The following is a 21,863-nucleotide window of genomic DNA, read 5'->3' as shown; positions in this document are numbered from 1 at the left end:
AAGTTAACGCATTTATCAATGGCAGCGGACAAACTCTACCTGAATAGATCTCGGCAGAAATGGCGCCAAATTTCAAGTTCTGTCCGGTAACGTCAGTTGACGTCGAAAGGTCATTTTCAGCCTATAAATTAATTTTAAGTGACAAACGTCACAAATTTGCTGCAGAAAACCTTGAAAAATATGTAATTGTATATTGTCACAAGAATTACAACTTATACCTCTATGTATATTTAAATATATGTTGTGAAAATAAAAGTTAATTCTAATAGTGGTTTTTTAATTGTGCATATTTTGTGCATATTTCGCTCTTTTTTAGTGCATATTTGCATGCATATTTTGGCATTTTGATAGTGCATATAATCCGATGTCTAATTATTATCATGGCGATCGTATTGGATTTGTGGCGGTTTCTCTACGCACCGATGTGGGTTAGTTCAAGAAAGTGCGAAGGAAGTGGGAAGGTCTGTTCGCCTGAGATCAAGATTCTGTCCAGCTGCGGAACACCTACAACGTGAGCATATTTCCAGTATTGTGACTTTAATTGAGTTTAGTGGAGTTAGAGCAAGTGGACCGTTTATTTATACCAATTTGCTCTATTAGGAGTGGACACGGTTCATATTAATTCGGATGAGGTAAAAAGCGAGTAAGCGCTGCCTGATCTGGGTCGGTAACCACAGAGTGAGTGATGCGCTCCTTTCGCGGATGGCGAGCAACGAGCCGTGATCCGCTAGAGAAACAGCCACGGTCTGTTGGCCTAACCTTGGCCGTATCCATCCCGTACATACCCCAGCAGATCAGGGTGACATCATCGTCCAAAAGTATTGTTCCAATGGTCCGTGTGAGGCCAAGGCCGGATTTTCGATCGATGCTAATATTACACAGCAGAATAATAAAAAGGAAAGTTAGGTTGATGACCCCATCGTGGACGGCTAGTCAGTAGACTGATGGATTTGTCCGGATTCTTTTTTTAGATGCCATAATGCGGTGTGCCGAACCAGTTTCGAGATTTTGGTAACACTGCGCAGCGCCGAACTAAAGCAATACTGGTCAATGAGAAACGGTCTAGTAATAATACTGATTTCGTTATCCACTCACGAACACAAGAGTAGGTATTTTTTGCACTAGTCTGGTAATTTTAATACGCACGTATACATTCTAATGGAACTTGGAGAGCAAAACTTTCTAGCGTTTTTATTTCTTGTTAAAATTGCAGTCAATTTCATAAATTTTCTGCACATTGTAATATAATCCGTTACGAACTATTTGATGGAAAGCAATCGATTAGTATAAATGTTTTGGAATTTTCTGGTATCGATGACAATCATGCTATCAGAGAAGACTTGTTATCGCCTACTGATTAAGTAATTGGTAATGCATGAAAATGCATAAGTGGTATCACAAACAAACTTATCAATGACATCGATTCATCGCGCGGATTGTGATACATTAGAGTCACACCTCGATAAAGTACATATCGCATCAACAACTCATTAACATCTGCATTCCTAACGCATAACGCTATCATTCATCGTTATGTTGACTTATGCTTAACTGTTTCTAACAACTGATCTTACCGAGACGGCAACGGAATTGCTGGGGCCGACCCCTGCTTCAGCAACGGAGTGCTGTCCCTCAGGCACGCTAAGAAAACGGCGGAGGGTGCCATATCCAGACGCTGATGCCACCATGGCTACCATAGTTAATTCACAATCACAGCACAGTAACCACTGGTTCTCCTTGTGACATCACTCGCGCGGGCGTGTTCGATAAGTTCGCGGTATAACGCGCGCACGGCGACCTGCGCGCGCGACGCGTTTTCAACTGCGCGCCCAAGTCAGCGCGGAGCCCGCGCCCCCTACCACGGTGCCGATAGGCGACATTTGGACGAACTTACAACTTAGATAAGCACGTTAGTTTTGTTTGCACTTCCGTCGCAACTTTTAACGTTTTATGAAAGACTTCCTTATGTTCGGACATTTTTCTATTTCTGTTCAACAGATAGGCCAAGATATGGAATCAAGTTGCATTCTATGAAAAGATTTTATTATTTTCATATCTTATCAGAGGAAGTGATTTATAAATTGTTATGAATAATTTCGTTATAATTTAGATTAAGCTATTTATGATTTCATTCTAGGGTTATTTTGCAGTTGGTTGTGTGTCTCTATTCGTTTTCAAAGTAATACATATTTTAAAACAAAAAGAGCTTTCAATTTTATAAGCCCTAATTTTTAAAAAAATATTTCAATAAAACAATAACAAATTTTTAAAATAAATACTTTTAAAAATGTTATATCAAAAGTGTCTCAGCATCTTATCTCTATTATCAGGTAAAAAGTACTTTGTATCCTGTGTACAGACAATGTCAGGTAATATTATTATCAGACACAGATAAATCTACTGCCAGGCACATGCATCTCTGCTTTCTATAGCCATTTGCATAAGATTACTTTATTTTTATGTTACTCAACTCATACTGTATAGAGAAGATAAAATTACTTTAAACAATTAATAAGTACCTATGTTTACCAAGAGTATAATTCAACCTATATTTGTAAAAAAGAATGCACCTTTTTCATGGTCTAAAATTAAGTAAGCCCTTACACTTACTTAATTACTTAGGTACTTCTTTTTAAAGGCAAAAGTTTAATATGTAAAACAAAAAACTACTCTTTAACTTTTTATTTAAGAAAAAAAAATAAGTATTGCCTTTTTTAAATATCCTTTACACAAGCATAAATCACTCACAAAAGCTTATACAAACATGCCGAAGTCTATTTCAAAAAGCACTGACCTCTCACAAATACTACTGAATCTTAGTGAATATTGCATGATGTAGACTTAGCACACAATATGCAATGTGACACATTTTCCATACATAGATTGGCAAGCGACACTGAGTCATACAATTGTCTACTGTTATGTTAAAGATTTTAATCAAGTAAAAAACATATGATAGCTGTTTCACCCGCATCCCATGGGAACTACTACCCATACTGGAATAAAATATAGCCTATGGTACTCGCAGATAATGTAGCTTTCTAATGGTGAGATTTTTTTTAAATCGGTCCAGTACTTTTTGTTTATCCATACAAACAAAGTTTTCCTCTTTACAATATTAGTACCTATATATCTACACTACACGCCACCATCAGCTCAGAGATAAGCTGTGCCTATGTACTATGTATCAATTTTTTTCTTCTTGTCTGCATTCTGTTTGTGTACATAAACTATTAAATAAATAAATAAATCAGCATCTCAGCTATAACACATCCACAACTAAACATAGGCCTCCACACTCCTTTAAAAAAAATGGGTTAAATCCAGATTGTGTCCAGTGCATACCCACACATAGGTCTCGAGTTAGACTAATAAAACTGCATATTGTTTTCTAATAAAAACAATTGCTATTGTGCTGTAAATGGTTTATGAAAATGCAAGATTTCTTTAGATTTTCTTGTTATATAACAATTGCAAACCAACCTTAAAGGCACAGTCTTATAGTCATCTAAAGTCGAGTCAGTTTTCACAGTTAATTTTTTAATAAAAATTGTTGACATATCAAATCACCAAATTAACTAAATTAATTGAGAAGTCATAATTAGTAAATAATACCACATTCTTGAAATATATTTTGTACAATAGAAATTAACAAATTTTAACTTTTTGGTTAACTTAAATATTTTATGTTATGAAAGTAAAGCTTAGCTGGCTTTAAATAAAATATGTTGCTCGACAATATAACATTTCAATACCCAATAAATAGACTTTCTTCAGTTTTAACTGGCATCTAAGATTTTATGAGACAACTCGTTCAGCACAATAGCTAACTGTCAGTTCAATAGAATTCAGTTAACTTTCTATTAAATGCAATGTTTAAAATAAACTCTGAATATTCAAGAACATTCCAATGATAGTAAGACTATGGCTTATAAAAGGAGCAACACAAAGACTCACACACACACAATTATGTGTGATATGACAAATAAGGCTCATAACAATGTTCTAATGCCAATAATTTATTCAGTTAGTGTGGGCAGCCACCTCCAGCGCCCACCACTTGCCTTGATATGTTTTTACATCAATGAAATCATGAAGTTTTATTATAATTGACCATTTGTAATCATTATGTACTGAAATCTACAAAACTATTACTTCAAAAAATTACTTCAACTGCAAAACATGCAAGCACAAAGTACATGTTTTACTATACAACTCATTGCTGTTGGAACATTCCAATGCAAATTTAACAAGCACCAAGGCGATATGAGTAAGCCAAAGGTGAAATTTTTAAAAACCGGCAATTATCTGAGTAGGACTCACCTGTTTTGTGTCCACACAGTCAGTGGCCTCCATGTTGGCATGTGATCTCTCCTGCCGCTCCATGACTTAGGAAACATCAGAATCTCTTATACCATTTACAAGGCGTTATAAAAGCACACAATAGAATACTAAACATAACAATCGCGATGGGCTCAACAATTTTTAACGAAACAATGTCAGCGATTGCACTTAACACGTACTGCACTCTTGGTCCGTTACACCAATTCGATCTTAATTTTTCAATCGCAGTCACTGTTTTAAACACATTTTCATCGTTTCGACATAATCACAATGCTTCAGACTTGATTTTCTTTATTAATAAACGAAAAATACAGTTGATCACCATCTTAAAATTTTCACACATTCCGTCATCGAGGCCGACTGACGGTCGCTGCCCTGCGGGAATTTTCATTTCACGCATTTGCACTGTAAAATGTCAATGTAACATGGTGAAACGTTGAAAGAAACGTGCTAAAACCAGACCAAACATAGCTTATGAAAATTCTCGACATAAAAACAGTTAAAGTTATTCGTAATCATGCACCATTGATTCTTTCAATAGGTTCCGATATAAGTGTAATTTTTATGCGCTCTTCAAAATGTCCGTGAAATGGAATTTCTTTGAAAGCATTTGCTCTGCCATCTACCGAATTCTTCTGAATTTATTGAATTTGAATTTTGATTTCAACACCACCACACCGGTCTGCTAGGTAGGTAGGGAACTAGATAACAACTTCATAAGTTTCTTATTTTATGTTGTTGAAACCAACATATTTATTTAACAATAGCTGTATTAATTTTAGTTATATATTATGCCTTAGTTCTACCACATTACACAGCTCCGCTTCTCTTAAATCTCGAAATATTCACAATAGGTACTCCATCCATAGGTACAATCATGATAATAAGTATTTCCGAGCTCCATAATTGGTTTCAAAGTAAACAATATGCTTTTTTTGCTTCAATAGAAAGACGTTATGGCATTACACATTCTACATAGATTTTTATAGGGTCCTTAACTTGACTTCTTTATAGGGATAACTAAACGTCTTTTAATAGTTTTTTTTTTTTATTGACGGCTAACGAACGACTGTTGTCAAATTGTCATTCATTCAGTAGCTATTTGAGGTTATTATGGAACATAAATAAATAAAACTATTATTTTCTCTATTTGTACTACTATGCCGCGGGAAAAAAGTCGATATCGAGACCGGCGAAGTTCTTCATACAGTTCCGAGTCATCGTACGAGCGAAAAAGGTCAAAGAGCAAGCACAAACGTAGATCTCGTTCTAGAGACCGTTCGGAGTCAAGCAGTCACAAAAGAAAACGGTCTACTTCGCGAAGTAAACATAAAAGAAGGAGTTACACAAGGAGTTTATCTCGAGATAGATACGAGTCAAAGTCTAGGAGACGATCGTCTTCGAGAAGTCGGTCCAAGCGCGACAGATCACGGTCACTTTCAAGTTCGCGCAGTAAATCAAAATATAGCAAGAAGAAATCTAAGAGATCCCGCTCTTCTAGCAGCCGAAGCAGCTCCTTTGATATAGGTAAGCATTTACGATAGATATTATTTGATTTATTTATTTTGATTTTACCGAGATAGTAAATTAAACTTTTTAGATTATTTTGGATTGCATACTTTTCAGATTACCATACAAGCTTTTTATTACCCTTTTTTAGTTCTAACTCTACTTTTTCCATTACAGAGCGTCCACCCCATACAAAGAAGGTAAACTTAGATGACACAGAAACCAAACTGGAGAAAGCAATCAAGGCTGCAGCTGCTGCAGGGTTGACTATGACCAAAATACCAACTTACGAGTACAAGGAGGTGGAAATCAAAGAGGATATGCCCACAATACATGATAGGAACCTCTTAGCTGAGTTGAATAGTGACTCATTTGTACCAAAAGCCTTCACATCTTCAAGGAATAAGAAGCAGTCCCAGAGTATTGTAATAGACTTGAACTCTCAGACTGTGACAGTACCAGAAACTGATATAAAGGTTCCAAATGATGATTCTGTTATAAATTTTGATGTAAGTAGTATGAGTACTTTTCAGTATTTCTTGGGTGTTTTCGCTTGTATCAAATGCTTATTGGAAAATTATTATTTCTAAAGCTGGGTACTCACTTAGCAGTGTAGCACGTAACGTATCAGATACGGTATCAAGTGAGTACGTAGGCACGAGCTCGCTACAAGCCGCTCGCGCGTGGAGCGCTGTAAGCTTGCAGTGACCCGCCGAGTGGCGGTTTCACTGCAAACACAAAGGCGGCTCGCAGGGTGCTTGTGAGGACCGTGGACGAGCCGTACTCACTTGCAGGTTGATACCGTATCTGATACGTTACGTGCTACACTTCTAAGTGAGTACCCAGCTTTTGGATTGAAGTTTTTCTGTTCAATATAGAACATTCATTGTAAGTTTTATTTTACTACGTAAGTTTTACTATGCTACGTAACTAGTCTTGCTTAGTTACGTAGCATAGGTTTTAGTAATAAGTTTCCTATGTTATAGATAGTGAATGAAGTACTGTAATAAGACTTTTTGTTTTTGCAGGAAATACCAAGTGAAGAAGAATTGAAAGAGATGTGGATACAGAAGCTCTATCATTATAGAAAGAAGATGATTAGAGGAGAGTTGTAACAGATTGGGTTTTTCAATTCTGGGTACATAAACAATAGTGTATAATTTAAATTATAATTAATATAGGAACTAAGCAAAAATCAACATCTTTTATTTTTTACATTATTTTATAGCAATTTGGATTTTATGTGAAGAGATCACACATCAGTGTGAAAAGTTTCAACATATTTCATCAGATTTTCTGCAACTCATAACGGGACAAGTGTTTGCAGCATTTGAATATGTCATGATTTATTTTACAATCCTGGGTGGGATCAGACAAAGCTGACCCTTATGTAACAAGGTCCAGTTGGTTATTACAAACTATGTTTTATTCTAACACTTTATTAGGAATATTCTGATAAAACTTCACATTTCAATAACATGTCATAGGAGCGCTGCAGATCTGTCGAACACCAACTACTCAGTAGAATCAATAAAAACAAGTAACAACCTAAAGTACTTTTATTGAACACATTAACATAACCGGCAGCCGCAACTCACAATTTCAAATGCTTTGTAACTACTAAGTCGTCTATATTTACAGTGACGCGCTCGCACACGGCTCTCTGTCCCTGGTGGTCGCTTTCACATGTTGTTCCTCTCTCGCTGGATACGACTGCTGTACGTCCGCGACACCAGGTTCCACGCGTCCATATACCTGTCCATGCACATCGCAATGCACTTCTGTTCGGAATTGTCCAGCGCTGTGCCCGGTTTATTGATGCACTTTTTGAAACATTTCTCAGACATTTTCGTCAGTAACTCCTGAGCGTTCGCAATAGCAATTTGCTGTTTCACCTGATCCATCAACTCTTCTTTCTGTGCTCCAGAGAGCGAACCCGTGGATAGAGCATCCATTGTATTAATATCTAGTTTGAGATTTTAGTCAGATGATACGATTTATGGAATTGTGGGATAGTGACAGTATAACCTCAAATTTCTAATTCTAATCAAATTGACAGCAAGTGGACGATTGAACGGGCGACCGAAGAGATAAAGGCTATGTTGCCATTTTATTAAAATAACACTCCTCAATTCGTTATATCACGGAACACGGTTAGTTCTACTCAGACGAAGAGGTTGGTAAAATCTACAGTAAATCTTGATTCATCCTCATCCTCCTAGCCTTTTTTCCAACTATGTTGGGGTCGGCTTCCAGTCTAACCGGATGTAGCTGGGTACCAGTGCTTAACAAGGATCGACTGCCCTATCTGACCCCTTCAACCCAGTTACCTGGGTAACTAACCCAATACCCCTTGGTTAGACTGGTGTCAGACTTACTGGCTACCCGTAACGACTGCCAAGGATGTTCAATGACACCCAGGACCTACTGTTTAACGTGCCATCAGAAACACAGCCATTGGTGTCTAAAATATACTTAGAAAGTACACACAAACTTAGAAAAGTTGCATTGATTTGTCACTTGCCTGACCTGAACCCGCTCCCTCATACACGAGAAGTTGGTTCTTTGCCCCCTAGGCCACCACGACTCCTTCAGTAAACCTTGATTATGGCAGATTAATTTTATTTGGCAACTTAAAAAAAAAGAAATCTATGATTTTAGAGAGGTTATCGTATGGGTATTTTACGGTTTGTTACGGTTTTTTTTACTGTGACAAATATTTGATTTAAAATATTTGACAGGTACAAAAAAAGGTATGCCTTTGCCATTTGCTAGCTAGATGACAATAATAAAATACTCACTTTGTTGTAAAATGGTAGTAAACCATTGACATATAACTATATAATTCTAAGCTCGATGTAGTAAACAAACAAAACTAACCAAAACAAACATTCTAGGATGGCGAGTTCAGAAATTATTGAAACAACAGAACATGAAGAAGACTTAGCAACTTCGTTATCACACGATGAGTTACTAGAAGTCACACAATCATCCCTAGCGACATTATTGAGCAATGATTCTCTTCTAAAAGATCTTCCTAGCGACATTTTAATTGAGGAAGTCTTATCGCAGGTAAACCTATACAAAGTTTCAGGATTTGTATGGAGTCCAAGTGGAAATTCTTATTTATTCTTATCTTCGAACCGCTAAACTGCTTGAAGAAAATATAATCATCTGCAGAAATTGTAACTGAGGCTGTTGTCCCACAAACTTATTTAGTCTTTTATTTACAGATAGCTGTTGAACATGGCCAGTCAATCACGATTTTTGTATCAAGAGAGACTGAACCAACCTTAAAAGTTATTGTGAGTTTTCATTATGAACATAAAAGTTCCATACTTTTGAAATATCTACAATAAAGAACCAAGTACTCTGTTGATTGCTTTTAGAACCACAACTGCCTGACTCAAAATTGTCAACTTATTTCAGATTCCCCAGAATGCTTCAGTCAGAGGTCTCAAAAAAACAATACAGAGGCATTTTGAATTGTATCAAAAGAGGGCAGGTATCAACACAAAGATATCCTGGAAATATATCTGGAAGACTTATAACCTGACTTTCGACAGCACAGTCTTAGATGACGACAATGCCCCCATACAAAGCTATGGGGTCATTAACAAAGTTACACTACAGTTCAAGAAAAGAAAAGGAAACAAAAAAAGATAATTTGTAAAAGCATTTATTTATATATTCTATAATTATAAGATATAATATTCAACTTAAATCCCTTCATTATACATATAGCTACATTTTTATAACATAATTTGTTACATTTTACTTCAAAGTAACATAATGGAACTGAACATAAAATAAAATCATGTACTTTTTCAAAGAAATGTGGTGAGTTTCACATACTATTTGAATAGAACGAGTACATAACATAACATAATTATGGTTATGCATTTAATACATATTTGTTCACATAGTATTGCAAAATAACAGTGACTGCGAGCCTAGCCACAATTTTCTACATAATCAAAGAATAGTAAACTTTCTGCTGCCATATTATTTCACATGAGCACTACATTTCTTACTATACAATGATAACATCTGTATTACAGAACAATCCTCAAGCAAGTTTTGTTTCATATTATTTAAACCAGCACTTGATTCACTTTCTGAATAAAAGATCTAACACAATATACTCCATACACAATATGCTGAATCTAAGAGCTGTAGTTTTTTTTCTAAAGCTGTTCAAAGTCGGGCTGCGGCGGCGGTTCCTGCGGCAACGGCTCGAAGTCGCCGAGACTGTAGTGCGGCTCCTCGTGGCGTGGGGTGGCGAGCGGACGGTCGTATGTGTCCTTGAGTAGCTCTTGATCATGCTGGGAAAATAAGATAACTGCTTTGTTACTTCTGGCCTACAGGTTCTTAAACTCAAAGTTATCTTCACAACAACGCCCAAACGGGATCTGCATTGACCCCGTGTTTTCTTTATCTATAACCTTCATATATGCTGTCATCTCACAAGTCACATTCTATATTTTCATAGGATAGCTATCAAAGGAATATAATTGCATATCGAAGAGATCTGTACTACTTAACCAGTAAGAGGTACAACCAGTCTTATAAAGGGGTATTGAGTTCCCTGGGTACCTGGGTTGAGGAGGTAAGATAGGCAGTTGCTCCTTAATCACATGTATCCGGTTAAACTAGAAGTTGACCCCAAACATGATTGGGAAAAGGCTAGAAAAATGACCGAGTATATTTATCGAGTGTTAGTTTACCTGATCGGACTGCAGCACGGAGGGCGGCGCGAGGTCGTCGAGCGAGAGCTGCGTGTTGAGCACAGACGGAGGCGCGTAGTCCGACATGCCCACCACGCTGTCTACCGGCTGCTGCTGAGAATATTAGTTTTAGTTACAAAATAATTGGGAAAAAGGCTTGAGAGATGATGATGTTACAACATATACTTATTATTTTTGCTAGGAACAGCCAAAGTTAATTGAGGTTGGTCCAATATGATTTCAGCTTTCATAGCTTTGTAACTCGCCCCCTATCCCACCGTGGGATGGAAAACATCTAAATTGGTTAAAAATGTGATACCAGAAAGGTAAATAAGGCAAAAACTTGGTTGTTAGTGTTTTTTTATCAATCTATTTATTGCTCTTTATGCAGCTGCGGGAATTAGTTCCCTAGAGACGCGGGGAATAACTAGATTGTCATAGTATTTTTTTTTTCAACGACAATCTTGCAAATTACAATCAGTGATCGCCTTCTGTTGAACATGTACCATACATACTAAAAAATAGCATTATTTTTCTTTCCAAAAGGCCTTCTATTTAACTTACAGTATCAACAGGTGCCGGGGTATCTTCAACAGGTTTGACAGCAGTAGCGTCGTCACCAGCCCCGATGGTGTTGGCGCGGGCGTCCTCTTCCGACGCGTACGCAGACTTGTGGTCACACATCAGTAGGTGAGTCAGCATGTCGGTACCTGAGGGGTTAGAAGACCTTAAAGCATTCGGCTATAAAGAGGAGATATGGAATTTTGACAATCAGCATCACCGATAGACGTCATCGTGGTAGCACCGGCTGTCGCTGAAAACCAGCGCTGGGACTCCGTCTTGTTCCGGTTCGCAGCATTATGCTGAGCGAGGGCCGTATTGCGCTCTTTAAGACGGATATTTTCCCCTTCTATTATTATTTCTGTATATGGCTAATTTTAAGTGTGTATGCGTCTTTTGTTGCGCAATTTTTTTTCTTTTTTTACAATGGAGCATAGTTTAGGGTCCCTCATTCATTTTAATCTCGGGTTTTTTTGCAGAATACATACATGAAAATAAATATACACAAATGATGGCAGCAGGCTTTTCAGAAAAGTTGAAAATTGGACTTATAGTTAACAACAGTTTGTCTGTATTGTTTATCTTGTTTCTGGATTTACATTCTACTGGTATACATACCGACAGTAGTGTTGTATCCGCAGACGCAGTGGGAGCGGTAGGGCGCCGGGCGCGGGGCGTCCTCCAGCGAGTGCGGGCCGGCGCAGTAGCCGCTGTGACGCAGCATCGCGCGGTAGCAGGATGTCACGTACGAGCACTTCGTGCAGCGGGTTGTGCCCCTACAAGGATGAGAGAACACATGATAATATATAAAAGAGTGCCTCAAAGAGTGGAGTAAAAGTGCCACAAATAAAAAGAAAAAGTGTCACAAAGAGTGGAGAAACTGTCCCATAAAGAGTAGAGAAAACGTCCCACAAAGAGTGGAGAAAATGTCCCATAAAGAGTAGAGAAAACGTCCCACAAAGAGTGGAGAAAATGACCCAAAAAGAGTAGAGAAAACGTCCCAAAAAGAGTGGAAAAAATGTCCCATAAAGAGTCGAGAAAACGTCCCACAAAGAGTGGAGAAAATGTCCCATAAAGAGTCGAGAAAACGTCCCACAAAGAGTGACGAAAACTTCCCATAAAGAGTCGAGAAAACGTCGTACAAAGGCTGAAAAAATCCTGCCACAAAGTGAGAAGAAAAAGTTTCCAGTTATTACCCTAATAGCTGTAAAACTAATCTGTATTAACCAAATCTATACAGTAGTTAAGTACACACTGAGATTATCGAAATTTTATAAAATGTGTGAACGCAAAAGACATCAATGTGTGGACACAAAAGGACCACCTTTTTCCAGAAATACATGTTTGTAAGTACATGTATGTATACTTTTCTTTCTATCTATATACTCACAAGAAATGCTTGTCCCTCTCTAGCGGCGTGTCGCACTCGCGGCACAGCATGCCGTCGGGCAGCAGCAGCGTCACGTCCTCGTACGTGTCCGACAGCGTGTGGCTCGCTGAGTCCTTCACCGGGGGACGCGCTTTGTTCTATGATAAATAAACTTAAAATGTAATAATGTAACAAATAAACTTAAAATACCTATCAATAGAAATATGTTTTTAATAATACTTAAAATTAAACATCTATCGAGTAAAAAAATACTTTGGAATCGTAGTTTCTGTCAGCGTCTACAACTGCGTTTCATGAATGGAGATTATAATCGGTATCGTATACCTTCCTGTAATAAAAATAGCCTGGTTAAATAAAAATAGCCTGGTTAAATAAAAATAGCCTGGTTAAATAAAAATAGCCTGGTTAAATAAAAATAGCCTGGTTAAATAAAAATAGCCTGGTTAAATAAAAATAGCCTGGTTAAATAAAAATAGCCTGGTTAAATAAAAATAGCCTGGTTAAATAATTTTTAAGTTTAAGTAATTACCGAGATGTGTGACGTGGGGTTTAGACAAACTTACAAAAAAAAACTTTTAGCTATATGATATTGAGCTGAAGGCTGATTGTTTGGTTATTACTATTACAGTTTTAGCCAATGACAATAAGGCCAAACTTTATAAAGACACAAGACTTTTATATAAACTCACCCTAGGTTTACTGATGAGATGTTCCTCGGAGCAGAGTGGTGTGGCACCTTCCACCGTGATATGATCGCGTACTTGATGCTCTTTCAGTTGACCTACAAGCATATAAAAGATACAAATTTCCAATGTATAAAAAGAGCAAAAATAACATATTAGTAACATTATAACACAATGATGTGTTACATTGGAGCCCCTGAAGTATAAAAAGGTTAAATAGACCGTCGAATCGTGCCTTCATCTGAACCCTTGAAACCAACATGGCAACAAAAGTTGAAAGGACATTTCTCGTATATTTATGACGATTTTCTATAGGTACACTTACCAAGATGCACAAACTTGAGCACGCATCTATTACATCGCACCTCCATTTCTTTATCCTGGTGTTGACGCAAATGCTCCAGGTATAGCGCCACGTTTGCCGTCAGCTCGTGACCGTCCGCATATACTTTTATCACCTGAAATGTACGAAAATATAAGGCTAGGTTCATATAGCTTCTGGCAGCGGTGGTTTCATTAGCTTCCAGAAGAAACTTCTTCCCGCTCTCAGACAAAAGATACCGTGCTAAATTAATTATATCCCAGTGAAAGAACAGTAAAAATCTTTTTAGAAATTAGCGAGGACAGACAGTTAAATAAGTATTAGCGGTTATTTTAATAGTACCAGAGGATGCTTCAATGTCCACGTTCAGACTTTCCAGTCTTTCTAAGGGGGATTGGATTGCCTGGGTACCTGGGTTGAGGAGGTCAGATAGGACAATCGCTCCTTGTAAAAAACTGGTATTCAGCTGCGTCCGGTTAGACTGGAAGCTGACCGCAACATAGTTGGGAAAAAGCTCGAAGGATGATGATGTTGCGTCTTAAGCCCTCTATGTACTGGGCTGCGGTAACACTTTCGAACAATCCCGCAGCCCCAGCAGGCGTCGGGCTGCTAGGGTTTGCTGACTCTCTCTGAGGAGCGAGTGGAGCAACGTACGCCGTCGACAAGGGCTTCTTGTCTCCTAGAAGGCGGAAGGACGATGAGTCACTAGAAGATATAGTTTACCTTAAGACAATAAGGACACAGCACAGTATCACTGTTGGCATGCGCGGCGCGGTAGTGGTCGGCGGCGCCGCGCTGCGCGGACACGCGGTAGTCGCACGCGTCGCACGCGTACGGCAGCTCTAGGGGAGCATGCGTCTTCTGCATGTGCGAGGCCAGCGTCAGGACTGCCGCGAAACGGACCTGCGGGGGTGGAAATGGGGTTTAAATTATATTTGTATATGAACATATCGTACATTATCGTAGAAAAATCGACAAGAGCGTGTCGGGCGGGCCACGTTGAGTGTAGGTTCTCCATATATCTCATCATATTCCGACTCGCGACCCTAAGGGTCGATTTATACTAGCGCAGAGTCGAACCGCATCGAAGCGTCAAATCGTTTACAACATCATGCGCGCGTCAGTATTCGCCGGAATACGCGCGCACTCTCACGTGTAGTAATGGGCATCAACAGCAGAGCTATTGAATCACTTGCCAGTTGACGCATTGGTTCGCTAGTGGGCGCGAGAATGCACCAATTTGTACCAATTTGTGTAGTTCGCGCGCACACGCGCGAATTCCGACGAATGCGCACGTCTTTTTAAAATCTCCGAAGTAATGTGTGCGTTACGCGGTGGAGTTAAGGTTGAATTTGTTATGTTCAGTTTTGGATAGACACTTCGATGCGCTTCGTCTCTGCGCTAGTATAAATCGACCCTAACTCAGAAAAAACCCGAGAGAAAAAGTAGTTCAAAGAACAGCGACATCTCTTGAGAGATTATGTATGTTGGGTTTTCGGTGGTATGTTTAGATTGTGTTACGCGATTTTAATATTATGTTTTTATTTAGGAGAAGATACGTTCAGGATTAAAAAAATATGTAAAAAAAATCTTGCAAATAATACGGTTAAATTGCAAACTTAGTTCAGAAATTATTTTGTAGAATTTTTAAAAAACTTTTCAAACCTAGAAAGTATTTATTTATTTTTTAATTATTATTACCCTCCAACCTTGCTTCAAACTAAAACATATAGTAATTTTTTCATAGTTATAAATACATATAACACCAAAAACTCACCTCACAAATCAAGCACGCATAAGTAAACAATTCCGGCGACTTAGTATCAGCCGGATGGTTATGCTTCAGATGTGTATCCAGCTCCTCTTGTAAGAGGAACCGCGAGAGACAGTAGGTGCACTGGAACTGAGCCGCGGGGTCGGCGGGCGGCACCGCGTGACCGAACATGTGTGTCATCAGGGATATGTTGTCGTTGTATTCCTCGTGGCAGACGGGACACTGAGAAAGATATTGTTGGTTAGTTAACTGTGGATTTGTGTTACCTATCTATCCGTTTTGCGGTTAGAGATTGTTAAATAACTTTTATCTCAAAAATACAATAGATAGCTAGAATATAAATTAGTAGTGAGTGATGTGTTGCAAAGAGATTTTTAAAAATATTCATTTTGAATTTTTTCACAATTTGTCACAATTTCTTTAAAAAAATAGGAGCAAAATTTATCTTCAAAAGTCAGTAATATAACGATGAAGTTTCTTGCCCTTTCTTCTCCACTTTTTGAATGGCAATAAAACTCAATATTTTTCGTTTAATCTACATAGGAGAGTGGAACGATTACTTTTCATTTCTTTTCAATGGCAATGTATTTAGCCGTTAAATTAATATACCAACCTCAACAGCAATAGCAGTTTTGACAAATTCCCCGTTCCCACCGATCTGTCCGAAGTAGAACCTCTCCATAGACACGGTTTCCTCAGGCCGCACCTCTTTCTTGATGTTCTTCAGAGGAATATCGTCCAAATCGTCGTCGACATAAGACTTAGTTTTCTTTGTGCGTCGGCTGCGCTCGGCGGGCTCGCCGTCCTTTTTGTCTTTCGGCTTGTCTTTCTCTTCTTTTATTTTGGTTGATTTACGGCTGAGTGCTAGAGGAATCTGTGGGATTTAAAATAAATAAGAAAATCTATTTTACACATGCCCTAGGGCCCTAGGATATAGGGGCTTAAGTCCTCATTCATTGGCTTAGCAATATGTGAACGCAAGATATGATTTCGTAGTAGCTAAATTATTATTCTAATTTCTTATACGTCTCAAAATGAGGTCTTTGAGAAATCAATTATGTCAATGAAGTAATACGAGTTTTTTGGTGGTTCTTCTCTATAAGATCTTCTTTTTGGAAGGCTGAGAAAATTTCAAGACCCTACAAAAGTCTCAAGTGGGTACAAGATGACTATGCCTCAACATGTTGCCTATCCAACATGTTAAATATAAATTGCCTTTCTACAAAATACATACCTCTTCATCATCTTCTTCAATGTAAGTAGTCTTCTCCTTCTTCCTCTTCTTGGGCGGCGGCGACGGGGAAGGTTCCTTCTTCTTACGGCCGCGCTTGCCGCGACCCGTCTCAGGTTCCGGCTCTTCTAGTTTATCGCGTTTCTAAAACAAATAAATGTACAATACAGATTTATTATTTACAAACAGATTAGTACAGCTACGGACAGATTTAATGAATGCAATAATAAGTTTTTGATATCCTGATCTTTGCAGCAAAAAGATGTGGAAAAGAAGACATTTAATGGCGATTTTTTACAAATTCGAGACTGTTTACAAAATGGCCTCCCTATTTGAAAGCGTTCTTTTTACAACTTACTGATTTCTATTACACCTGCGCTTCATAATTCTAGTCAGATAATCTAGAAATTATAACAACAAAATATGATAAAAACTTTATCTATTTGACCCCTTACCTTGCCAGTAGGATACTTCCAGTTCTTGAATGGGTTAGCGGCAATCTTGTTGAGGCGAACCGTGATGGGATCCTTGGACTCCATCTTACTCTGTTCAGCTATGTGAATCACTATGTTGTCGAACGCTTGCCCGGGGGATATGCCATACCTACAAGAATGAAAAAACGAAATAAAAAATCTTAATAAATATGCACGAAAAAAGCTATGTTGTATTCAAGGTTTGTATTTAGGGTTTCAAAATTGTCCTATGCTTTTACAACGCGTTTCCGAGGCCACGAAGTATTTGTAATTAAAGCTTCTATAAAAATTCAGAGGTTCAAGATTGAAAGTTAAGTCCCAATTCCGAAGTAATCTTACCTTTCTCTCCAAACCAATTCATCCAAGAACTGCTGTATAATCTGTCTGGACAGCAAAGAGAGAGTATTCTGGAACATTCTAGGCACGATCCTTCTCAAATACTCCATGATATTGGCATTACTGTTCCTCGCAGCCGAAGCATCGGAGTGGGCTGATGCTTGATGCACGTTCTTGAAGCCCATGGAGACCAGGGTCCCCTTGTCCACGGTGAGGTCAGTCAGGATCACTGATGAAGGGTGCACCCAGGAGGATAAGGGCTCTAGGATCTTTTGGAACCGCTTCTTGTAGTTCTTTTCGTGTTCCGCTAGAGGTTCGACTGCGCGGAGACGGATCTAGAAGTTAGTGAAATTGGAATAATTGCCGCAGACAGATAAACTTTATAAAAAAGGTTTCATATGAATGTTGATTTCTGACACTAACTCGAATATGAATGTTTTATAAGAATGTTGTGGTTCTTGTTTTGTTTTGTAAATCGACTATTTTTAGTTTAATTATATGAAAGGCTGACTTTCCAAACTCCTGAAAGGTTCCTATTTTCAGCTTCTTTTGTATATCAATACCACTTTTGCCAAATTCATCAGAAAAATGATTCAACTCACCAGCTTCTCCACAGGATCCAGCACACCCAAAACCTCAACTTTCACCTGTCTCTGCGTCCCATCATGACTAGTTGTCCCCAAAGATATGACGCCAACCTCGACTTTTTTGCCCGAACCGCCTAATAAGGCCATATGCTGATGTATGGCCGACGTGCAAACGGCCCTTAGCCAGGTAAACAGGCCTTTCACGTACAGATTGTCCACTTTGACCCATTGTACCACGTTTTGGACGTTAGTTTGACAAGCCCAGTGGTATATGAGCTTGAGGAGTACGCTTGGTGGGAAGGTGGCTCCTTCGAAGATAGAACTTGAGTAGACAGAGACGAAGCGAGTTGGACAACATTCGGATATCCAGACGTACCCGCCTGAGTACGGGAACTTTGATACGTCGGAGTACATGCCTGGAAATAAAATTAGAATTAGTTAAACATTCATCCATTTAGTGACGATCTATGCTTTCATACTTAGATTGTCCATTAAACGAGAAGGCTATTCAGGCTATTCAGGTGCGTGAAGTAGTCCACACAGATTGCGGCTAAAAGCGCTGGCCGCAGCTGGTAATAATAATATCTGGTAGGTCTCCCGCCTCTTGGCTTGCCTTCATCGGCCGGTCAGAGTGGAGTCGCTAGAGCAAGGTTAGTCCTGCTCGGAGGGTAGGTGCCTCGTGGTAAGTGGCGAGTGGGCCGGTGATGCTGGACCCACAGGGAGCGCGTGATCTGCGTTTAAAGTCCGCCGAGGTATCCTCACCCTTCTCAGCCGCTCATGTCCCTGTTGCCCTCTTGTTGCTTTTCAGTGACTGATTCCTGGGGGCCCAGTAAGTGAGTTGGCGAGTCTCCACCTGCCATTTTTACGTGTGCAAACATTGTTATCGGCAGGTGCCATAGTTCCCATAGTCTTCCCATTCCTAGTCCACTAACATCCCATCACAATAGCCCAAGTAGTTTTCCTCCATAGTTAGCAATAGTTTAGCACAGAACCGGGGATTGTCCTTGGGTACATTTCTATAGTGTATACGGGGATAATCGTCGGTTTTGTGTCGCCATTTCATTAAAGTTGTCTCAAAAGGGCTTCAGCGTGTTGGCTTCGGCCCCACGTTCGCCTTCCAAAAATCCGGGACTCTGTAGTCCCGTGGTCAGTCAGAGACATACAAGATAATATCTGGTAATAAGGTAAGGAGTTTACAGTTGGGCCGATTGAGATTAGAGGTACTATGTACCCTGAACACAGACTATGTACATTTTATCTAGTTGCCGAAGTCTGGTGAAATACGATTGAATACTCAGGTACTATGTCACTTACCCAGTTTAAGTTTATTCCCCGCATGTATAACGCACCACTGCTCGGACCGCACCAGGCCCTGCTGTATGAGCCACTCGGTGAACTTCATAGGTGTGTGCATCAGCACGGACTTCACCTTGCTGTCCAGAGTGGAGCGGTCGGACGGTGCGGCCGCGTCCTTGGAGCGGAGGTATGGACGCGCCACTACTACTAGTGACGGGAATGTTTTGCCTGTATGGATAGGATATTGTGTGATTAACATGCCATGCAAAAATACTTTTGTACAATTGGTTCGGACTCAGCAAGCAATAAGAATCTGATTCAAATCTGACTTTAACTTGTATTTTCAAGACTTAAATTCATTCAAAGTAGGCTGTAAATCAGCACTTTTTCAAGCGTTCACGACTTATATGTTTTTACTGGGAAGAAGAAATGGTGGAACACACTCCCCAGCAACATAAGTTTCAAATAAAAATCGAAGAAAAGGTTGTACTTTCATTCTTTATTTATACTGAAATGCAGAAAGCAGGTAATTTTATGACATTATCTAAGCTAATTAAATCCTGACTTACCTTGCAACTTATTGAATGACACCTCTCTGGAATCAGCAACATTCTTGTTACCATCATCTTTAGTGAGATCAACAATGGCAGTTGTCTTAGTAGCACTGCCGGTGAGCAAGCCACCGATAGCTGTGGCTTCTGACGGTCGGACATTCGTCACCACGCTGTGCACATCTACAAGAGTTTGAATTATTATTTATAAGTGCTGTATAAAATTAAAGAGTGGTACAAATAGGTTCAGCTGGAAGTTGGATGGGTAAAATTGTAGACTGGTTAAGAAAGGCCCATGTATTAGAGTAGAAAATTAGTTTAAAAAAGCCCCATGTAATCATGACACTAGAAAATTACTATAAAATTGGAAGATAGCAAAATTGGAAGCACCAGAAATATTATTATGTAAACAATTTTCCCATCAGTTATATCTGAAACATGTATAGTTGAAATAAATAGGGGTGTGCATTAATTGGTAAAACATAAAAAAAGCCACTTACTAGAAGGTGCCAGAGTCTTGTCTTTAGTTTTAGTATCTTTATTATCTTTGGCCTTTTCCTTGTCCTTCTTTTTCTTCTTATGTTTGACTTCCGGAGACCTGTTCCTCTCAGGTGAAGGTGAATAGTCACGGTCTTCTTCTGTGCGGATTTTCTTTGGTCGACCTGGAGAAAAGAGTTAGTTATAATTTTTTGTATCTATGTTATAGATGCACTGCGCAATAGATTTGTTATATGGATATGTGTCTGCCTAGCCTTTCTCTGACTATATTGTAGGCAGCTGCCGGTCTTAACTGGATGCAACAACACAATAGAAAAATAGAATAAAATTTACTGTTATACAAAAGGTAAATATACCACTACAATACCTCTCTTTCCAGGCTTGTTCTCCCTAGATATAGACAGGGAGCGAGATCTTGATCGAATGATTTCAGCACTTTGCCTTTCCAAATCTTTCAGTACAGGTTGTCTGTAAAATAAATTGACAAAAATGTTAGTTCTTTGTGAAATAGCACTCGAATACTATTGGTACATTTTTAACGCATTCACACAAACATTAACTGGCATTGATTGTAATGTCTAGAGACACTTTGATGTAGTTAACTTATCCACTGGCTCACATGGTGTAGTTTTAAACAAATATTATCATGTTGTTCATTGCATTGCATGTAAGTAATTTTACAGTCTTTTATATATCATAAACATGTCATAGGTGTAGTATTTTGCTTATAAACTTCTTACTAGAAGATCATAATTATTCTACAAGAAACTTGTCAAGAAATCTGTAACTTACTTCCCAAGCAGCTGATAGGCTGTAAACTGGTCTCCATTATACACGATTTCTCCACCTGTATCCTTGACCATCTCATCTAGTCGGTTCTGAATGCTCTTGTACTCATCGTCAGCATTCTTATAAGCTTGTAGCTGGGCCTCTGAGAGTTCTTCTTCCCAGCACTCTAGCTCCAAGGTTGGCACGTCAGGACCGAAGTACGAGCGCTTGTATAGATCAGCTTCTATGATCTCGGCTTGAGGAGGTACGACAGGCAAAGCCTCCTAGAAAATATAGTTAAGAGATTGGTTGACTATGGTGAAAAATGGACTTCATTCAGTTAGAGTTCAGGCTTTCGTCAGGTTTTAATAGTGTAATAAGTATAAGAACGGATATATGATGATAAAAGTGAATGTTTTGCATAGCAAAGCACGACCGGGGTTCGAGGACATGTAAACAAAAGATGTATGGTTAAGAAGTTTACCTCAGTATCGGTTTTAGGCTTTTTCAGCTTCATGGTAAAAGGTTTTTGATCGTCCACATGTAATGTTTTCCTAATTTATGATGTATTTTGTCAAAAAATAACAAAATGAAGCAGCAACAGCAAACACCCAGAAGGACGCTTGACAGCAGCAACAAATCATAGACAACGGAACTATGGAAGACTTTTTTGAAAAACCGCAGATAAGAAATTGATAAATTATTACGATTATTTACGGTAAATAGCAACATATTTTTACAAGTTTGTGGCGTATTTCACAATACTTATCAATAAACAAATTAACTTCTATGTAAATAACTACAATCTTAATA

The 21,863-nt window shown here is 38.7% G+C and overlaps 5 protein-coding genes across 31 annotated transcripts in view; 2 read left to right on the top strand and 3 right to left on the bottom strand.

Annotated features, from left to right (window-relative positions):
* LOC124646104 (patronin) overlaps positions 1-4,710 on the bottom strand; it is a 55,652-nt gene extending 50,942 nt beyond the window's left edge. For 16 of the 18 annotated variants that reach the window (XM_047186158.1, XM_047186169.1, XM_047186159.1 and 13 more), the window contains exon 1: positions 1,575-1,829. In XM_047186158.1, coding sequence (XP_047042114.1) covers positions 1,575-1,697 — 123 coding nt within the window. In that variant the 5' untranslated portion in view covers positions 1,698-1,829. Of the gene's footprint in view, positions 1-1,574; positions 1,831-4,323 lie in introns of those variants that run through there. The other 2 variants (XM_047186161.1, XM_047186166.1) reach the window with 2 other exon arrangements.
* Positions 4,711-5,383: 673 nt separating this feature from the next.
* LOC124646106 (serine/arginine-rich splicing factor 4) lies at positions 5,384-7,048 on the top strand. The gene is made up of 3 exons (XM_047186177.1): positions 5,384-5,871; positions 6,031-6,362; positions 6,882-7,048. Exons 1-3 carry the CDS (start codon positions 5,505-5,507, stop codon positions 6,966-6,968), a joined length of 786 nt encoding a protein of 261 aa, XP_047042133.1. The 5' UTR covers positions 5,384-5,504; the 3' UTR covers positions 6,969-7,048.
* Positions 7,049-7,394: 346 nt separating this feature from the next.
* On the bottom strand, positions 7,395-7,948 carry LOC124646107 (mitochondrial import inner membrane translocase subunit Tim13-like). Its single transcript, XM_047186178.1, has one exon. It carries the CDS (start codon positions 7,806-7,808, stop codon positions 7,536-7,538), a length of 273 nt encoding a protein of 90 aa, XP_047042134.1. The 5' UTR covers positions 7,809-7,948; the 3' UTR covers positions 7,395-7,535.
* Positions 7,949-8,596: 648 nt separating this feature from the next.
* Positions 8,597-12,733, top strand: LOC124645877 (U11/U12 small nuclear ribonucleoprotein 25 kDa protein-like). 9 transcript variants are annotated; one of them, XR_006986280.1, is made up of 6 exons: positions 8,673-8,925; positions 9,087-9,158; positions 9,283-9,522; positions 10,047-10,148; positions 11,177-11,270; positions 11,783-12,733. XR_006986280.1 is itself a non-coding variant. In XM_047185848.1 (6 exons), exons 1-3 carry the CDS (start codon positions 8,752-8,754, stop codon positions 9,517-9,519), a joined length of 483 nt encoding a protein of 160 aa, XP_047041804.1. In that variant the 5' UTR covers positions 8,683-8,751; the 3' UTR covers positions 9,520-10,148; positions 11,177-11,270; positions 11,621-11,708; positions 11,783-12,733. The 9 variants fall into 9 exon arrangements, 8 of the variants coding, with proteins under 8 accessions (XP_047041800.1, XP_047041806.1, XP_047041805.1 ...); XM_047185848.1 differs by adding an exon at positions 11,621-11,708 and having other exon boundaries at positions 8,683-8,925; positions 9,283-10,148; XM_047185844.1 differs by adding an exon at positions 8,597-8,668 and having other exon boundaries at positions 8,751-8,925; positions 9,283-11,270.
* On the bottom strand, positions 9,517-21,687 carry LOC124645876. 2 transcript variants are annotated; one of them, XM_047185841.1, is made up of 20 exons: positions 21,535-21,687; positions 21,075-21,334; positions 20,650-20,750; positions 20,285-20,446; positions 19,803-19,967; positions 19,252-19,461; positions 17,953-18,353; positions 17,354-17,685; positions 16,997-17,144; positions 16,545-16,685; positions 15,924-16,184; positions 15,314-15,532; positions 14,260-14,439; positions 13,540-13,672; positions 13,221-13,312; positions 12,532-12,668; positions 11,760-11,917; positions 11,145-11,290; positions 10,581-10,694; positions 9,517-10,178 (listed from the first exon to the last, which is right to left on the bottom strand). In XM_047185841.1, exons 1-20 carry the CDS (start codon positions 21,565-21,567, stop codon positions 10,041-10,043), a joined length of 3,531 nt encoding a protein of 1,176 aa, XP_047041797.1. In that variant the 5' UTR covers positions 21,568-21,687; the 3' UTR covers positions 9,517-10,040. The 2 variants fall into 2 exon arrangements, with proteins under 2 accessions (XP_047041797.1, XP_047041798.1); XM_047185842.1 differs by having other exon boundaries at positions 10,581-10,691.
* Positions 21,688-21,863: the final 176 nt, after the last annotated feature.

Source organism: Helicoverpa zea, chromosome 3 (assembly GCF_022581195.2).
Source record: "Helicoverpa zea isolate HzStark_Cry1AcR chromosome 3, ilHelZeax1.1, whole genome shotgun sequence".
NCBI classification, from domain to species: Eukaryota; Metazoa; Arthropoda; class Insecta; order Lepidoptera; family Noctuidae; genus Helicoverpa; species Helicoverpa zea.
This window is presented reverse-complemented; position numbering and strand designations above follow the sequence as displayed.

Coding starts and splice junctions, on each gene's coding strand:
- LOC124646106 (XM_047186177.1), top strand. CDS start 5,505: ATGCCGCGGGAAAAAAGTCGATATCGAGACCGGCGAAGTTCTTCATAC. Junction 5,872..6,030: donor AAGCAGCTCCTTTGATATAG/GTAAGCATTTAC, acceptor TTTCCATTACAG/AGCGTCCACCCCATACAAAG. Junction 6,363..6,881: donor ATTCTGTTATAAATTTTGAT/GTAAGTAGTATG, acceptor TTGTTTTTGCAG/GAAATACCAAGTGAAGAAGA.
- LOC124646107 (XM_047186178.1), bottom strand. CDS start 7,808: ATGGATGCTCTATCCACGGGTTCGCTCTCTGGAGCACAGAAAGAAGAG.
- LOC124645877 (XM_047185844.1), top strand. CDS start 8,752: ATGGCGAGTTCAGAAATTATTGAAACAACAGAACATGAAGAAGACTTA. Junction 8,926..9,086: donor TTGAGGAAGTCTTATCGCAG/GTAAACCTATAC, acceptor TTTTATTTACAG/ATAGCTGTTGAACATGGCCA. Junction 9,159..9,282: donor AACCAACCTTAAAAGTTATT/GTGAGTTTTCAT, acceptor AACTTATTTCAG/ATTCCCCAGAATGCTTCAGT.
- LOC124645876 (XM_047185841.1), bottom strand. CDS start 21,567: ATGAAGCTGAAAAAGCCTAAAACCGATACTGAG. Junction 20,447..20,649: donor GAACAAGCCTGGAAAGAGAG/GTATTGTAGTGG, acceptor TCTTTTCTCCAG/GTCGACCAAAGAAAATCCGC. Junction 17,145..17,353: donor GAATTGGTTTGGAGAGAAAG/GTAAGATTACTT, acceptor TCATTCTTGTAG/GTATGGCATATCCCCCGGGC.